Source organism: Typopeltis vanoorti, chromosome 2, assembly GCF_054136105.1.
Source record: "Typopeltis vanoorti isolate ZY-2024b chromosome 2, IOZ_Tvanoo_1.0, whole genome shotgun sequence".
Lineage (NCBI taxonomy): Eukaryota > Metazoa > Arthropoda > Arachnida > Uropygi > Thelyphonidae > Typopeltis > Typopeltis vanoorti.
Genome location: NC_143550.1, coordinates 120684324 through 120704630, shown reverse-complemented (window position 1 = coordinate 120704630; position 20307 = coordinate 120684324). Strand labels below are relative to the sequence as shown.

The 20307-nt window shown below is 37.5% G+C and overlaps 1 protein-coding gene across 1 annotated transcript in view; it reads left to right on the top strand.

Annotated features, from left to right (window-relative positions):
* Positions 1–20307, top strand: part of mRpS22 (mitochondrial ribosomal protein S22) — a 114338-nt gene that overhangs the window by 18802 nt on the left and 75229 nt on the right. The window contains exon 3 of the mRNA XM_090412860.1: positions 4783–4947. Coding sequence (XP_090268986.1) covers positions 4783–4947 — 165 coding nt within the window. The remainder of the gene's footprint in view (positions 1–4782; positions 4948–20307) is intronic.

Here is a 20307-nt window from a genome sequence, read left to right as displayed (position 1 = left end):
AGGTCAGCGACCATCTTGGCGAACAAACTGCGGTCTTGTGCTAATCTGAGAAGTTGTGCACTGCTCTTTCCTGTCCACGTCTTGATGTTGTCAAACCATGATATTCTTTTTCTTCCTCTAGTTCCTTTGCCATCAATTCTTCCTACCAAAATAGTTTGTAGAAGTTGGTATTTGCTGTTTCTCATGATGTGACCAAGATATGATGTTTTTCGTTTCTTGATTATTTGTACAAGATGTTTAGCTTTGCCAATGGATTTTAAGACCTCTTCATTGGTAATTTTTTCTGTCCATGATATCTTTAGCATTCTTCTGTATAGCCACATCTCAAAGGCTTCGATTTTCTTGATGGTTGTCGCCTTCAATGTCCATGTTTCAACTCCATAGAGCAGATAGACCACACGTAACATTTCAGCATTCGGCATCTGACTTCCATGTTTAGGTCTTTATTGCAAAATATTGTTCTCATTTTCATGAAGGACTGCCATGCAACTTCAATCCTTGTCTTTATATCTATTTCTGGATCCCACCGTTCATTAAGCCAACAACCAAGATATTTATATCTTGACACTTGATCAATATTTTTCCCATTGAGTGTCAGTTTCATTGATGAGGCTGGATGTTTGCTGATAATCATGTATTTTGTCTTGTTGATGTTTATATTTATTCTCATTCTTTGGCTTTCTATGTATACTCTGTCTGGGGGGGGGGGGTGGGGGGGGGGGGGGGTGGGGGGGGGGGGGGGTGGGGGGGGGGGGGGGTGGGGGGGGGGGGGGGTGGGGGGGGGGGGGGGTGGGGGGGGGGGGGGGTGGGGGGGGGGGGGGGTGGGGGGGGGGGGGGGTGGGGGGGGGGGGGGGTGGGGGGGGGGGGGGGTGGGGGGGGGGGGGGGTGGGGGGGGGGGGGGGTGGGGGGGGGGGGGGGTGGGGGGGGGGGGGGGTGGGGGGGGGGGGGGGTGGGGGGGGGGGGGGGTGGGGGGGGGGGGGGGTGGGGGGGGGGGGGGGTGGGGGGGGGGGGGGGTGGGGGGGGGGGGGGGTGGGGGGGGGGGGGGGTGGGGGGGGGGGGGGGTGGGGGGGGGGGGGGGTGGGGGGGGGGGGGGGTGGGGGGGGGGGGGGGTGGGGGGGGGGGGGGGTGGGGGGGGGGGGGGGTGGGGGGGGGGGGGGGTGGGGGGGGGGGGGGGTGGGGGGGGGGGGGGGTGGGGGGAATCTGCATCCAGTGCTTGGTGAGGTAATTTATACTTTTTATAATACCTCACAATAAAGACCCATAATTTTGATGTTAGGTTGCGTTATATTGGAATTAAGGGAAATGACATCACAGATGCAGCTGCCAGATCAGCTTATACTTTTTTCACCTGCTGTTTGATGGTCCTATATGCTGACCACACACAGTTTATAAAATCAAAGTTAATTGTCCAATGGCAATACTCCTGGCAGGATGTATTGACAAATTGCTTGAGATTAAGGCTGAAATTAAGCATAGGCAGTCTGGTGAATGTAGGAACAGAAGAGCGTAAGTTTTCTCTACTAGGTTTCACAAAGGTCACAGTCAACTTACACATTCTTATTTACTGAGGAATGATGACCCATCTGTGTGTGAGAAATGCAAGAACTGTCTCATCATTAGTCATATTCTTGTGGCATGTCAGTGCTTCACACGAGATGAATGACATTTTTACTTATGTGGCTGGGCCCTATACATTGAGGCAGATGCTATCAGACTCGCACAAATTGCATGACATTTAAAAATTTTTACAATAAATTAATTTATTCAAACACAGTTGATTAAGACATACTGTATTTATTACAATGTAATTTGCAGTTATATTCTAGTAAATACACTTTTTTCCCCTAAATTAAAAAATAGTGGTGCAAGATAAATGTGGGGATTTTCAGAAACTAGTTTTTCAGGAAAAAATTGACATTTATAATTAATTCTTCGGTATTCATTATAATTTATAATTGCTCACATTATTCATAAAATGAATGCATTTAAATTTAATGTTATTTATGCGATCGGCTGCTCACCTTCTTCATGCGATATATTTGAATCTTTAGCGACAGTGCTTCTGTAATTAAATGAAAACAAATAGTTTCGTTATTGTTTGTCCTTTTATCATTTTGGAATCATAAGATCATTGAGTTCACCAGTAATTTACACGACTAGAGATACATTATGAACAATCCTTCACGAATGACTAATTAGAAGTGAAAGTGGACTGTGAAATGGACTACAACAATGCTTCCCAAACTTCTGGATGTCAGGACCCCCCTTTGGAAAAATTAAAATATTTCACGGCCCCCCCTCGAAAAAAAATTGTAATATAGACATATATTATTATAATATTTATTGTATTTATATTCAATACAAAACATACACAGAGAATATTGCAAAAATCAAAGGCAAATATTACATTTTTAGCATCTTACATACATATTTGACATGGCACATTATCTTATATTTTTATATAGATAGATATACTGTTATTATACATTTGCAGTACAAGCACATGAAATGTAAAATGATTAGTAATAAAGAAAGAATTAAAAACATAAAAGAAGTTTAATAACAATTTAATGTGATGGATGTGTCTCAATACTGCTACACTAATATCAGGTGAAATGTTTGAAAAACTACAATTCTTAGATTACTGCTTTGAAATGAAACTTATATGAATAAGCATATATTTACTAATATTCATTAAGTGCCGAAATACGCAGGAAGCAAAATTTGTGAACCCACACCATTATGTGATTTTTTTCCATTAAAATAACAAAAAAGAAATAATAAATAATAAAAATTAAATGTTTCTTTTAAGATAAAAAAAATCTATTTAGTCTTAAAAGATTTTAAATTTGTTTTCGTTATTTCACGCCCCCCTCCACAAAACTTACAGCCCCATGGGGGCCGCAGCCCACAGTTCGGGAAGCGCTGGACTACAATGATAGGCTGGTAGAGATAGTACAGCTATGACGACATGCATATGATTGGTGCAGTATTAACAAAAAAATTGCACAACTCGACAAAGGCAAGTTGACGATTGTTGAGTTAAAATGCTGATTCTCTTCAGCCAAATTCCAAAATATCTGAAACTGTCATAATAACATTCATTATGTATTTCTTAAAGTTTTAAATTTTTATTGTGTGCGAGGTATATGCAAAACTTTAAATACAGTATGTAGATATATACATAAGTTTATAAGATATGTATATGTACATAAGTTTTATTTACTCATTTATCTTCTTATAACTATTAATACCTTGTATAGAACTATTCAAGTTTTATACAAGAACTTCTATACAAAACTTCACATTTTATACATGCATTTTATCTTATTAACTAATTTTTCTCCCTATAAAAGTATTTATTTATTAATACCCTGTATACTACTGTAACCTGAGTCCTGGTGCAGTCGATCTTTGCTATTCTTGTCTTATAAAACTACAAATCAGTCAATATAGTGGAGAGAGTGCAAAGGAGAGTGTTTTTCACAATCCTGATATAATTTTTATATTAGGATTGTGGAATAGTGATTGTGAAGACAGATTGAGAATTTGTAGACTGCAAATGCTAGCAAGCAGGAGAAAGAGGGGGTGATATGATCGAGACTTACAAACTTCTGAAAGGGTTATACAGGATTTCGGTTGATGGAATTTTTCAATTTATGGAGGGTGGGGAAAGGACAAGAGGATATCCCTGAAAGCTGAGAATGAATGGCACTAAAAAGGAGTTGAGGACCAGATTTTTCTCTCCTAGGGTGGTGTGAGATTGGAATGGATTGCCATTGGATGTTGTGAGTGCAAGCAGTGTGAATGAATTCAAGAATAAGTATGATAGCTGGTGTGTGTGTGTGTGTGTAGTATGTGGCTGCCCTCAATCTGGAGGTCTCTCTTAATAATATGTTGAAGCTATCGGCTTGCATGAGTTGTCTAGAGGAGGCAGACTACTATTGCTTTAATTTTCTGTAGGTAAATTCAGTTTTTGGATGTTGGCTATTCGGGTAGCAGAGGAATGTTTAACGTGTTGGTTGCTGTTCAAAATGCTCCATATAGAAATTTGCTGGGAGTGAGTGAGTAGGGAAAATAAGGCAGTGCATTTTTCAAGTTTAGTAATTAGCACGGATGAAAAAATTGTAGATATTTGATGTTGAAGTGGGTGGGCGGAGGATTTTGTATTAGGAATAGAATGTTTTTAAGGGAAAGATCAGGTGCAGATGGAAACCGTGTCAAAACTGACCATATACCATCTGAGTTTTTTAAATTTTGTGTAGAGGAGTTCAAATGGATGCAATTTTTTATGCAAGAAAGGTGTTACTGTTTTGGCTAATATGAAGGAAAAGAGAAATCACTAGCATTCATTGTGGACCTGAAAGGATTATTTCATTTAATGATTTTAGATAATCATAAAATCAGGAGAATTGTAGTGGGGGGAGTTGGGACAGCGTATACAACAAGTAATCATTACTTAAGTCTATGTGTACATTGATACATGTTCAGATAACTTTCCTGTTTTTACTTTGATTTATTTAGTAACTCAAGTACTTATAATTTAAAACTTTTTCTACAGATGCCAATGACCAATTTAAACATAGAGTACTAACAATGTCATATAATATATGGTGAACAGAATATTATTGAACTGGTGGACAATAACAATAAAACATGCTGTGGGACATACTGATTAATGTAATCTCTTTTTATTTTTATTCTTATTTGCTGCTGGTAATTTGTATATTTATTTAGCACAGTTTATTAATGATCCTTAAGATTGTTCACTGTTTTTTCCAGTTAAAGCGTATTTTTCAAACTCAAGCAAGAAAAAAGTTACAAATGCCTCCAGTCATGAAAGAAATGAAATCCAAAACAGAAATAATTTCAAAAGATCCTGAACTTCAAGGCTCATTTCAGTATAAACATATATTTACTGATATTACATATGCTGTGCACGACAGGGTAAGTGTTATTTTCTCTTTCACGATATTCATATGTTGTACTTATGACAACATAGTATGTGGCTATGTTGTCATAAGTGATCATAAAAAAAAGGTGTTTTTCATACCTGATTTTTCTTGTTTTCAGTCTTCTATATAGACTTGAAGCATGCAATTTATAGGCATAACACATACCTTCATTCTATATGTAATCCAATACCATCTAACCTAATACTAGAACATTACTTTAACAACACAGTATAACAAAGACTATTCATTGTTATACTATTATGAAATGAGAGTTGTAGAGGTTGAAAATGCATTTTTCTTTCAACTTGGAAAGTTGGAAGAAAAGTAAGAAAGGAGACAAAACATGAGGAGAAGAAGAAAAGGTACAAAAAGCAGAACGGGTGGGGAAAAGAAAAAAAAAGTGATATACAGTAATTCTGTGATTAGAGATGTGCTAGATAAACAAGTAACAAAAGTGTGTTTTTCAGGTGCATCAGTTTCCTATATCACAAGACCACATGCAAGCAGCAGAATGAGTTAAAGATATGATTGTAATAATCAGAATGAATGACTTGAAAAGAAATGAATATATTATGAATTAGGAATCTGGACATTTCAAATGTGGCTGTGCAGAATGTGTGAAGCATAACAAAGGTATTAGAATTAGCAAAACAACTAAAAACTAAAAATATTAATATAGCTATGATAATAGCAACAAAAAAAAAAATTAAAGGGAACAAAATATATAGATGGTTTTTACTATGTCATATAGTGGAGTGGACCAACATATCAGAGGTTCTAGTGGAGTGGCCATTTTAATTGATAATAAATGGAAAAATAGAATACGACAGTACAGTTTTGTAACTGATCAAATTATAATGTTATAAAAACAAATAGAAGCTACTTAAATATAATAGGAGTATATGCTCCTGAAGAAGGTAGAAAAGAGGACTGGATAATTTTATGAGGAACTATAAAAATAGTTAAATAAATGTAATAAAAATGACTATATATTAATAGCAAGAGATCTTAATGCTAGAGTTTAAAATAATCTGATCCCAAATGTCTTAGGAAAATATAGAGAAATTTGTATGAACAAAAATGGTTAAGAACTATTACACTTCTGTATTTTCAATAATTTAAAAATAACTAATTTTTTTTTTCAAAAAAAAAAAAAAAAATATATATATATATATATATATAAACATACTTGGAATGCAGAGGAAGATCTGTAATTGATTATATTATTACTAATCAGAAATTAGCTCCATGTGTGAGAAATGTACATGCTTATAGAGGAAATGAAATTTTTTCAGATCATTACTTAGTAATTTCTAAAATAGAAATACTAACAAAATGGAGAAAGGAGGTAAATGAGAAAAAAACAAGAGATAGAACAAGTGTACAAAGTATATCTATTTCAAGCAGAAAACATTATAATGCTATAGCAATCACGATTAACAGATTACCTAAAAGAAGCCAAAATCAGTGAAGATATAGAAACAGAATGGAAAACTTTAATAAAGATAATTCATAAAGCAGCCTCTGAAGTACTTGGAAAGAAAAATGAAATATTAAAAAGAAAAACATTAAAAATTTGGAACACATATAGAAAATGCAATAAAAGAAAAACAAATGAAGAAAAAAAATATAAATCATTCTTTCAAAAACATACAAAGGAAACAGAAGAAATATTCAAAAACAAAAGAAATATACAGATTTATTAATAAAATAGAAGACATACATGGAAGACAAGACATATCCCACAAAATATTAAGAAAAATTAAACAATGAAGAAAGAGATCCAGCAAAAAGAGCATAATATGAGAGAAACAATGGATAGAACTTTATAAGAATATATGATATGACTCAAATTTAATAACAGAAAATAATAATGAAGAAATCAGCACTGATATAGAATAATTAGATTAGAAGAACTAAAAGAAGCAATAAAGGCATCAAAAAATAGAAAATCAACCAGATTAGATAGCATAAATACAGAGCTTTGGAAACATGGTAGAGAATACTTACATCACAGATTCTTAAAATTAATAACTGTTGGAGAAATGTGAGGTTCCATCAGATTGGTCAAAAGCTAAGGTTATATTTAAGAAAGGAGACACAGTTGATTGTAGAAATTACAGAGGGATAAGTTTATTAAACACGGATTACAAAATTTACAGTAAAATCCTGAATAAAAGAGTGAGAAATATTGCAAACAATCTACTCTTAGAAGAACAAAATGGTTTCAGACATGGAAAGTCATGTATAGACAATATTTATGTGTTTAAAACAAATTATTGTAAAAAAGACAAGAATTTAATTTAGAGACTCATATGGCCTATATAGATTATGAGAAAGCTTTTGATAAAATACAAATATAATTCTCGTGGAAAGGAGCTTGGACGTTGGTTATGCATTTTTACTAAATAGCTTAAGGAAATTACAACATATACTAGGATATACATTAAAATAAATTTTAATACACCTCCAATATTTCGGCGTCACATTGCCATTTTCACAGGAACTTAAAAAGAAGACACGTGCACGCAAGCACAACAAACAGTAAATGAGGATGAAGCAGGAAGCTATTCTTTCTCCTAAAAGTCCTAATGGTGCCCCCTAGTGGGCAATGTTGGTATTCTTGGGCGATCGGACTGAAGGTCTTCTGATGTAGGTTTCCCAAATTTGGGGCAGTCTCATGCAACCAAATTTGTTGATATTGTTTTTTAGGGCTGAGGCTGATTCCATGAAAAGCTTTTCGTATTTGAATTTACTACGGTGTATTATCGTGGCTTTCCACCGTATTCTATGGCGGGTATCCAGCGCATGGTCTGCAAGACCAGAGTGGCTGTATTGGTGAAACCGGATGTAGTTCTTGTGGTTCTGAAATTCTGATTATTAGCTGTCCTGCCTGTTTGGCCAAAGTAGGACAGCTTACAGCTGCAAGGGACCTGGTATACACCAGGTAGGTCTAGGGGGGAGAGGTTGGTCTTTAGTAGAGCGGATAAGGGATGCCAATTTTGTATATGGTCTATAACAAGAAGTTAAGTCATGGTTTTTTAGGATTTTTGTAATTTTTTCAGAGGTGCCTCGGATATAGGGTATGGTGATGGATTTAGAGTAATCCTTGTTGTGAGGAGGGGGGTTGTGGTTTATTGGTTTCAATTTTTTTTTGGGGGGGGGTAACCATTGGCTGAGAAAGTGTTGAGAATGTGGTTTAGTTCTGTGATTAGGGCATTGTCATTTGAACAGATAAGTTTAGTTCTGTTGTGTAGTGTCTTAATGACTCCATATTGTTGTGGGGAGGGGGGTTGTTGGTGAATGTATCTGCCTGTATGGGTGGGTTTTCTATAGACTGAGAAAACCAAGTTTTCATCAGGCTGGCAGGTGACTAGTGTGTCTAAGAAAGGAAGGCAGTTGTTTTTTCTTCTTCCAGGCTGAATTTGATTCTGAGGTGTTGGTTGTTTAAGTGTTAAAAAGGAGAGGAGTGCATCGGAGCTATGTGGTCAAATAGCGAACACATCATCAACATCGCCAGCCAAGCTTTGCTCAGGGAACAAATCGCTATGACTCCCCGTTTCCTGAATGATGCTAACTTAACTATCCAGGCACTTGAAGATGACCTTTCAAGCACCTTAAGCACGAAATTTTGTCTATTCTATATGACATCTCATGCACTGCTGCGGAGAAAGAATTTTAAAAAGTAAAAGATCGACACATCAAAAATTTTGAAAATTTAAAAAAGAACTCGAAACCACAACTTCCTACCAAAACGGTAGTCATCCTTTTGTCAGTTAGTGTGAAACCTGAAGCACTCGACGCTCTCTCACGTGGTCACAACTTCGCCATTGTGCCCAGAAGAATACCTGCTGAAGATATTATAATACGAATTGAACGTGGAATACGACACCCTCCACACAATGTTGCCAATGATATAGACTGGATGTGGCTTGTGTTCTGACCAAAGCAAAACGACCAAAAACTAACATGCCCAGTAAAGAAATTAAATCTCTACTAGAATTAAAGAAAAACAAGGAAATATTAATCACCAAAGCGGAAAAAACGAACGCCACAGTATTGCTTAACCCAAAGGATTACACAGGTAAGCTGAATGCTGTTTTGTTAGATCGGGCTACTTACCTCTCTATCGAGTACAATCCCACCAACTCACAAATTAGAAAACTCCACAGGCTCCTTAAGAAGCTCCTTCTTGGCCTGTAGAAGTCACTTCAAATTAAAACCATTTAACTCCATAACCCCCCCCCCCCCCCCATATTTATGGACTCCCAAAAAATACATAAGGAAAATGTGCCATTATTTCCCATAGTGGATGGCATTGATTCCCCCATGTACAAACTAGCTAAACATTTGGCCAAAGCTCTCACACACTATACTGGCAACACACCTTCACACATAAAAAAACTCAGCCCACTTCAAAGCCAGCATAGAAAACCTTACACTCAAACACACTGATGTAATGGTAGTTTTGATCTCTCCTCCTTATTCACAAATGTCTCACTCAAAGAATCCTTAGAACTAATTCAAGTTAAATTTCCTCCCGATATCACAGCCCTATTTCAGTTCACAATGAACTCAGCCTATTTTGTTTGGCAAGGAAAATTCTACAAACAAATAGAGGAGACAGCCATGGGTTCTCCACTCTCCCCACCCTTGGCCAAATTTTATATGAAGACTTTTGAGAGAGAAAGCCTTAAACTCTGCCCCACAAAAACCAAACATATGGCTTTGCTATGTTGATGATGTGTTCGCTATTTGGCCACATGGCTCCAATGCACTCCTCTCCTTTCTTACACACTTAAACAACCAACACCCCAGAAACAAATTCACCCTGGAAGAGGGAAAAAAAACAACTGCCTTCCTTTCTTAGACACACTAGCCACCCACCAGCATAATGAAACCTTGGTTTTCTCAGTCTATAGAAAACCCACCCATACAGACAGATACATTCACCAACCATTCCCCCCCCCCCCACACACACAACAATATGGAGTCATTAAGACACTACACAACAGGGCTAAACTTATCTGTTCAAATGATAATGCCCTAACCACAGAACTAAACCACATTGTCAACACTTTCTTAGCTAATGGCTAACCTTCACCAAAAAAATATTGAAACCAATAACACCCCCCCCCCCCCACTCACAACAAGGATTACTCTAAATCCATCACCATACCCTATATCCAAGGCACCTCGAAAAAAATTACAAAAATCCTAAAAAACCATGACTTTACGTCTTGTTACAGACCATTTGCATTCCCTTATCCGCTCTACTAAAGAACACCCCCCCCCCCCCCCAGACCTACCAGGTCCCTTGCAGCTGTAAGCTGTCCTACTTTGGCCAAACAGACAGGACAGCTAATATCAGAATACAAGGACTACATCCTGCCATCTTGGAATCAAACAAACTGTTTTGCTAACCTTTCCTTCCCCCCATTCTATTTAAGTGGCCATACCACCTTAGGTTAGCTCTTCTTACACATTCTTAATGCTAATAATATTAAGTTCCTTTCTGATATCTTCATTTTTAATATGATTGCACCATTGATGCCATCAGTTCACTCCCTTAATTTTTCTCGTATCTGTAGTCTCTAGTCTTTGAGTGCTTTATTTCTTACTCAACGCTCAGATTCATAACTTAAAATTGGTTTGAACACTGTCTTGTATACTGCTAGTTTGGTGTTTTGACTAATTTCTCTCTTATTCCATATAAATGTATTCAGCTGGCTACCCACCATTCCAGCTTTGTTTATTTTATTTTCTATTTCCAAATTTAACTTCCATCTTCTCTAAAAACTGCCTAAATAGCTGAAATATTTTACTTGTTCTATAGGGTCTCTATTCAGAATGCAGCTGAAGCTTTCTATGCTCCTGCCTATTTTCATAGTTTTGGTCTTTAATTGCATTTCAAGTTTTTGACGGCTTTTTTTTTACCTCAAGTATTGATATGTACTCCTCTTTGCATTCCTATTGAAATTTTATAGTACGTTCTGTCACTGCTTGGTTCATATAGCAGTCTTTCAAAGTAATTACTCGAAGCATCTAGGATATCCTTATCTTCAGTTTTCATGTTGCCATTATCATCTTTGATTACTTTTACAGTAGTCTTTCCTCCATTTCTAAGCTTCTTCAGTAGCCTCCAGAACATTCCTAATATTATTTTCCATACACTTATGAAAGTCTTCCCAAGATTTTTGTTTAGGTACTTTTTAAACATAGCTTAGCTCTCTTAAATTTTTTCTGTACTGTTTTATGTCATCTGCCAACTTATTTGCTAGGAACTTTCTGTATGCTTTCTTTTCCATGACTACTTCTTTAATTTCTTGTATCCACCATGGGAGTCATATTTTTATCTCCTTACAAAAAACTTTGCCACATACCTCCCTCTCTGAATCAATGTCTTCTTCAGAGTTTGCCACTGAGACGCCAGGGTTAGATTCTTTTATTATTATTATTATTATTTCGGGCGACTCCAGGAGTCCTTAGACTCATCGAGGGAGGCCCTAAACATGATGTCCACACAACTATGCGATTACATTCTCACAGTATCTATCATACCTTGTCTTGAACTCGTTCACCGTCATAGCACTCACAACAGACTCTGGCAGCTTATTCCACTCATTTACCACTCTAAAAGTAAAGAACCCAGCTCTAACACCCCTGCTAACCACACTCTTGCCCAGCTTCCATAGGTGTCCCCTAGTTCTTCCACCACCAGTCCTGATCTCAAAAATATCCTCTGAATTAATCCTATAGAATCCCTTTAGCAATTTGAATGTCTCAATCATATCTCCCCTCCTCCGCCTATCAACTAGTTTCTGCAACCCACAAATCTTCAACCTGTTCTCATATGGTTCATTCCATAGACCTGTTATCATCTTTGTCACTCGCCTCTGGATCCCTCTCCACCTCCTCCCCATCAAGAAGGAACCGAGGTGACCAAATCTGGGCACAGTAGTCGAGATGAGGTCTTATCAAGGCTCGGTACAGTGGTACAATAACTTGCTTGTCTCTGCTCGTCAAGGTATTTTTCAACAAACAAGTGAGTTGATGAGCTGATATAGCTACTTTTACAATGTGCCCCCTAAACTTCATCTCCCTATCCACCAACACTCCCAAGTCCCTGGCCTCATCAATCTCTTGGAGTACAGTTCCACCAATGTGATATACTGCTGCTAATCTTTTCACCCCAAAATGCATAACCTTACATTTTGTCACATTAAATTGACATCCATTCTCCTTAGCCCAGAACTCCAATCTATCTAAGTCATCTGCAAGACTTTGACATCTTCTGCATTCACTATTGCCCTACCCAACTTTGCATCATCAGCGAACAAATGAATTGTTCCACTTAGATCCTTCCCTATATCATTAATGAACAGATTAAACAGCAGTGGTCCAAGAACAGAACCCTGCGGCACACCACTAGTCACAGGCTGTCTTTTGGACTCTACTCCTGAATAAACTACTCTTTGATATCTCTCCATCAACCAACCACCTATCCACCTCACCAACCCTATATCCATTCCCATATGTTGTAGTTTACAGATTAGTATTCCATGTGGTATCCTGTCAAACGACTTTGCCAGGTCCAGCAGTATCACTGTAAACCCATTTCCCTTATCCAGTTCAGCCGTCACCTTGTTATAAAACTTGAGCAAGTTACTGAAGCATGATCTATCCTTCACAAAGCCATGCTGTCCCCTGTACAGTATCTCGTTTTCATCAATCCATTCCTGTATTTTTCCTTGACTACTTTCTCTAAGACCTTGACAACGACTCCTGATATGCTGATCGGTCGGTAATTTGCAACCGTAGTCTTGGATCCTCCTTTATGCAGTGGAACTATTTTCCCCTCTTTCCACACCTTCGGCACTAAGCCAGACCTGAGACTCAGATTAAACAACATGGTCAAGGGCACTGATAATTCTTTAGCCGCTTCACGCAAGACCCGTGCCGGTATACCATCCAATCCCACAGATGTGTTCACATTAACGTTCTGTAATAGACTAGTCACCTCCACTTCATTCATCACTATTCCCGTATAAACTAATGGTTCCTTCATTTTTTCAATGTCACCACCTGGATGATATGCTTTTGCAAAGTGCATGCTCAGTAACTCCACTATATCGACTGATTCAGTGACCTCCTTACCATCGTCATTCCTTAAAATCATTTTACCATGTACAGTTTTTTTCTTGCTTGCAACATGTTGAAAGAACTGTTTTGGATTCTCTTTTGCTTGCAAAGCTAGTTTCCTTTCATAATCCACTTTTGCTTTTTTTACCACACTCGTTACCTTTCTGGCCTGCACTTTATACCGTTCGTGTGCCTACAGGTCACCCCTTTCTTTAAATTCCCTCCACAGTTGTTTCTTTTTTTGCAACTCAAGCTTAATGGTGTTATTCATCCATTTAACCCCCACTTGTTTTACTATTCGGACCCTAGGTATACAATCAGCCATAACCTCCTGTAAATGCTCCCTGACCACTTCCCATGCTCTATCGACGTCCAGCCCTTGCAATTGTACGTGCCATGGCACTGATCCAAGCAATCTCCTAAGCTTGTCATACTTGCCAGCATGGTAATTCCACATATATACCCTGTCTTAATCGAAAATTCCACACCTTTAGCCACCTCCCAGGTCAAGACCTTATGATCGCTCTCACCATTAGGTGGCAACATGGTCATATTCATTAGTCAAACTCTCAGATGCTATTACCAGGTCAAGCACTCTCACACCCCTAGTATTTTCAATTACATGCTGTCTCAGATAGTTATCCCTTAATAATTGAATAAAATCCTTTTCCTTCCTCACATGTGTCCTCTCCTCCTTCCAATCAATGTTACCATAGTTGAAATCCCCCTTAATAATTACCCTCCTTCCACTCATTTCATCAATTTCCCTATGCATACTATCTCCACCATCTATTCCATCACCTTGTTTTCAAACTGCTTCAAATTTTTTTCTATAATGTTTGTATAAGTCATGTTTACAGTTTAGCTGTAAAAGCTGCTCAACTTGAATTCTTTTTTAAAACTTTCTTAGACACTGTTCTTTTCAATGTAATATCCATTTTTATCATAGAAAGCACTAAGTAATGGTTGCTTTCACTTTCAAATCCTCTGTACACTCTTGTATCCTGAATCAGCATTATGATATCACTATCAACAATGACGTAGTCAATGAGACTTTTCTTATTTCTTGTCTTCTCGCCACATGAACTTATGCACATGTTTATGTTGAAACATAGTGTTAGTAATGACTAGTCCATGTCCTGAGGAGAAGCCCATTAAATAGTTACCATTATTATTAGCTTTGCCCTTTCCTTCAAATTTTCCAAAAATGTTTCTATATGCTTCTTGGGATTCATTTCCTACTCTGCTGTTCAGATCGTCAACAAGGATTACTTTTTCCATTTTCTTTATGTCAACTGCCTGTTCTAATGACTCAAAAAATTCTTTCACTTCTTCCTTAGAAGAACCTTTCGTGGGAACCATAGTGACCAGATTACATTTTAATGAATTGGTGTTAGGTGCTTGGAGATATTGCTGTTCAATGAAAGAGTGAATAGTCAGAGGAAACTAGATATATCAGGTTGGTTGCACAAGAGCTTTGATTTCTGTATCAAGGTGAAGATCAAAATTTTGATTGTAATGATAAAGAAAGTGAGATTAATAGTATGGCAGATTAATTTTGTCAGACAAGAAAAACGATGATGATGACCACAGTAGTACGGGTAGAGAAAATTTCATTGAATAATCCATTATCTGTTTATTTGAACTGGTCCCATTTTAAGAGTTAACTTTTTTTTGTGATTCCCACTCATGATAGGTCGCAAGCTTACAATATATTAGTACTGTGAGTAGGCTAAGAATATTATTTATTTATCTTTTGTGTGTGTATATATATATATGTGTGTGTGTGTGTGTGTGCAGGCTTAGTCCAGAAACCCTGCTCTAGAGACCAGCATATACTTCAATATCCATCAGCTTGTTATCAGAAGCTTCGAGAATAAAGGCAGGAGAATAAAAAAGGAAGCGTACAAGGTAAGAAAATTAGAGTTAATAAAAGATAATTATCTTAAACAGCAGAACTACTGATTCCTCTACCATGCAGTTTCTCATGCCAGGACACTGTTTCGAGCTGCTTCCTCAGATTATTATAATCACCTGCCTTACAGTTCCACACTCCTTAAAAGCTCTCACACAATATGCTATTTCACAAGTCAAAACTGCACGATCACCCTCGATGAGTGAAGGCATAACAGTTGCTTCATGTATATACAGGGTGTCCCAAAATTCACGCAAGATTTAAATTTAGTGTCATTTGTGTGGTAAAGTGTTGCCAACGAGAAAAAAAAGACAGCGTGACAGCTGACAGTTCAGGGTTATTAAAAATGGAGCGCTACACGAAAGAACAACGCATTTTCATTGTTGAGCAATATTTTAAAAATAATTTCGTACAAAATATGGTCGGAATAGTGACTTAACTTCATCAACTGTGAAAAGATTAATCAAAAAATTCAAGGAAACTGGATCAATTAGTGATCTTATACACTCTGGCCATCCTTCAACAAGTCGTTCAACAGAAAACATCGAAACAGTTCGTGAGAGTGTTGCTGAGAGTCCAGGAACATCAATTCGGCACCGTGGTCTTGAATTGGGCGTTTCGAGAAGCTCTCTACAGTGTATTCTCACGAAAGATCTTTATGCTTACAAAGTTCAATTGACTCAAGAACTGAAGCCTACTGACCACACACACACACACACAGCAAAGAGAGTTCGTTGAATGGATTATGGAACAATAACAAGTGGATGCTTATTTTTCGAACAAAATCATCTTCAGCGATGAGGCTCATTTTCATCTTGATGGCTTCGTTAATCGACAAAATTGTCACATTTGGGGTTCAGAAAATCCACGAGTGATTGTTGAGAAACAAATGCATCCACAACGTGTCACTGTTTGGTGCAGATTTTGGGCTGGAGGCATCATCGGTCCATTCTTCTTCGAAAATGCGGCTGGCAAGGCAATAACAGCTAATGGTGCTCGCTATCGTGGCATGATAATCCAGATTTTTGTGCCTAAATTGCAAGATATGGATGTGGACGACATGTGGTTTCAACAAGACAGTGCCACATGCCATACAGCCCGAGAAACAATTCAAATATTGCATGAGTCATTTCCTGGTTGTGTAATTTCCCGTTTTGGTGATCAGAATTGGCCGCATTGGACTTTTTTCTTTGGGGTTTTTTGAAGTCTAAGGTTTATGCCAACAAGCCCATGACCACCCACGCCTTGAAGGAGGAAATTGAGCGCTGTATCAATGAAATTCAGCCACATTTATGCAAAATGGGAATGGAAAATTTCGACAAAAGAGTGCATATGTGCCAGCAAAGCCGTGGAGGCCATTTACCCGATATGCTATTCCATGCATAACCCTATTCTGTATACTTTATGAATCAATAAGAAATTACAATTTTTAATTAAAAACCTGTGTTTTCTATCAAAATTACTTCTTGCGTGAATTTTGGGACACCCTGTATAAATGTGTGTGTGTGCGTGTTTAGTCCAGAAACTCTGCTCTAGAGACCAGCATATACTTCAATATCCATCAGCCTGTTATCAGAAGCATCAAGAATAAAGGCAGGAGGTCTTAGTAAATGAAAGGGACCAAAAATTATTGGCATTAATTAGACCAGTTTAACATAAGAGGATATATCCTTATAATGTGATGGATATAATGTATTTATAATGTATTCATGAAGAACAAGGAAGTATTACTAATGACCATAGAGGAATTAAATCCAAGTTGAGAAGAAATCCGGTGGTGGTATAAGTAATGGATTTGAAGCTGTTTGATGCGAGATAGAAGTTAAGTGGGAAAAAATGCACACTTGAGTGCTGCAGAACTGGGTCATCTGAAGACTGAAGTGCATAGATACACAAATCTTATGGATATAAGGATTATCTTTTGTATCACAGTTCACATTTCAACTATGGGTAATCTAGACAAGACATAGGAGAAAGCGTACAAGGTAAGAGAAAGAATTCGAGTTAATAAAAGATAATTATCTTAAACAGCACATGATTGAAGGGATTTATGGTTCAACAATATTGGATCTAGTAATAGCATCTGAGAATCTGCCTATAAATGAAGCAACTGTTATGCCTTCACTCATCGAGAGTGATTATGCAATTTTGACTTGTTAAATAGCATATTGTGTGAGAGCTTTTAAGGAGTGTGGAAGTGTAAGGCAGGTGATTATAATAATCTGAGGAAGCAGCTTGAAACAGTGTCCTGGCATGAGAAACTGCATGGTAGAGGAATCAGTAGTTCATGGATAGTAGTCAAGGTATCTGAAGGAGCTATATATCTGACCTCATTTCCAGTGATGGGAAGAAAGAGCTGTATAAAATGCAAATTTTGTAGATCCAATATCAGGAGAAGAGTTGTGACTGGATTCAGAAGAAATATAAAAACAGACTAAAAGAGATTGGGCCTTGAAAAAAAACAGTGAATAAGCCAAAAAGAACTCTGAAAGAATTTTTTCTCTATAAGTAAATGCAACAATAACCTTGCATTGTAATGGATTTTATATATATATATATGACACACATACACACTAGGCCCCCCCCCCCAAGTTCTGACTAGTAGGCCGGTTCTCCTTGAATTCTGATGACTCAAATTTTGAAGACTCAAAAGGGGGCTCCCCCTGATGCCCATGACGTCCAAACTCCCCCTGAGTTCCAGACTGGTAGGCCGGTTCTCCTTGAATTCAGATGACTCGAATTTTGAAAACTTGAAAGGGGGTTCTGGCATCTATGGCAACCAACCCCCCTGAGTTCCGGACTGGTAGGTCTGTTCTCCTTGAATTTTGATGACTCGAATTTTGAAGACTTGACACTCAGGGTAGCCCTGAGTTTCAAAACATTTCAAATAACTTGACAAAAAACGTGACACAAAAACTTTACAAAAAAGCGTTATCATTTTATATTATAGAGTAGATATATGTCAACTGCACATCAGAGGGTTGCAAAATCTATAGCACATCATTATTGTATGTGAGTAGAATTATGAGATATCACAATACTTCTGGATTTTGCTAGGGTATCAGACAGGATTCCACACAGGAAGTTGTTATACACATCCAAAGAGGTTTTTGACATGGATAGAAGAATGGCTGACCATTGGGTATTCAAGTGATGTATAGAGGTTTTGAGTGCAGTTATTAATGCTATTAGAGGTGGTCTAGAGTACAATAATGAGTTATTTGTTGTTAATGCAAAGATGGGAAGCTTGATAAGGGATATGTCTGATATAGAATCGTTGCAGATTGATAACAAATGATAAGGAATATCACTTCAGTGTAAGGTTATACATTTTGAACTGAGGACATTATAGACAGAATGGAAATTTGCTGCTGGTGTTCAGCAAAGCTGTGGTGATGGTGAACAGATAAGTGAAGTTCATGGGGCCACATTACTACGAATAAGTCTACTGTTCAATGAGAACACTGACTTATAACCAAAGAAAGTTATTCTCTTGCTTTACAAGACTTTTATAGCACCATGTGCAGATATTGTCACCTGGATTCTAAGGAAATGAGGAAACCATTGAAAAGCTCCAGCAGCAAATAACTAAGATGATAACCATGCCCACAGAATTGTGCATCTGAAGAAAGTTTGAAGGGACATGGTCTTCATAGCTTGAGAAATAAATGGAGAGGGGATTTTACAGTATAGACAAGTGATGTTTTGCAGTTTGTGATATATGATTAGAGAACTCAGAATTATCCCTGGAAACTGAATAAAATTGTGTTAGGAAGCATTTGAGGTCTAGGTCCTCATGATATTACATATGGTGTGTAGAATCAGCTGTTTTTAGGTGTTTGAAAGACAAGTATTTAGGCACTCTATCTCTCTCTCAGTGAGTTTTTGGACTTCTTGGAGAGGCCTACATAATAATAATCATATTATATTACAAAGAGTGGATGCAGGCACTAAATTATAAGATCCAGCAGCATGTATACAAAAAAGCTTTAATCTGCTAAAATCATTGTCAAAATTTATTGTACAAATCTGGAGTGACTCATTAACAAAAAAAAATTACATATAAACTTTTAGGCTGTTTTGTATAGTTAGGATTTATTTGTTGTTATTACATGACACCTCCATGAAGTCCGAGGAGTCCATCTTCACTACACCATCTACATCCACGAGATAGTATTTTTATCTGTTAATTTTTTTTTTTTTTTGGCCAATATTTGTCCAGCTGTGGGACAAAAACTAGTTTCCATGAAGAAAACCTTGCTATGGTTAATGTAATGTTGCTGTTCGAGTCCATTGAAGAGCTTCTAGATATGACTGTGGATCTGTAGAACTGCTTTGGCAATCTGTTGAACTTTGGAGTAGAGCTTTTCTCTAGGGTTATTGTAAATTTTCTGTAGAGCAGCAGCAATTGTTGGACAAGAATAAATATGGGGGGGGGGGGGTGCTTAAGGGTCAAAGCTGTATAACTGAGAGGAGACCTCCACACAGCCTTTAAAATAGGTGTGTCAAACTTGCAGGCCGCATGTGGTCCCTAAAGCAATTTCTTGCAGCCCCCCGACATCTCAAGGAAAGATTAAAAAAAAAGGGATGGTTGCTTTTTATTATAAAACAGAAATACCATATTTACTCTAATATAACTCGCCCTCACATATGACTCAAACCCCTGTATCCTGATTTTACTTTATAAAAAAAAAAAAAAAAAAAGAAATTAAAAAGTTCTGCATATACATTGCACACGAAAATAAAGTTTAAACACTTCCATGTCAGGACGATAACTCACTACCCACGGTAAACAACATACCTTCAATTCACAAAGAATAATATTCATGCTATGAGGGTAAACTGAGAGAAGAAAAATTAAAAAATATGAAGAATTCACTTCAAAGTCAACAAGTATTTTCAAAAATTATGAAAGATAATGAATCAGCAGTAAGAGACAGTTATGAAATTAGCTATTTATTGGCATGTTTCATTCCAAACCTTTTAGTGACGGTTCCTCGGTTAAGAAGTGTATGATAAAAGCAGCCGGAAATGTATGTCCCAAAAATGTGCAACATTTTGCGATATTTCTTTGTCCAGAAATACTGTGATAGAAAGAATGACCGAATTGCAAGAAATATCCCAAACGTACAGTGCTTTTCAACTGCACTTGACGAAAGTTTCGATATTCACGATGTGGCTCAAGTTGCTTTGTTTCCCAAATGTACAGTGCTTTTCAATTGCACTTGACGAAAGTTTCGATATTCACGACGTGGCTCAAGTTGCTTTGTTTCTTCGTGCTTGCGACAACAATAT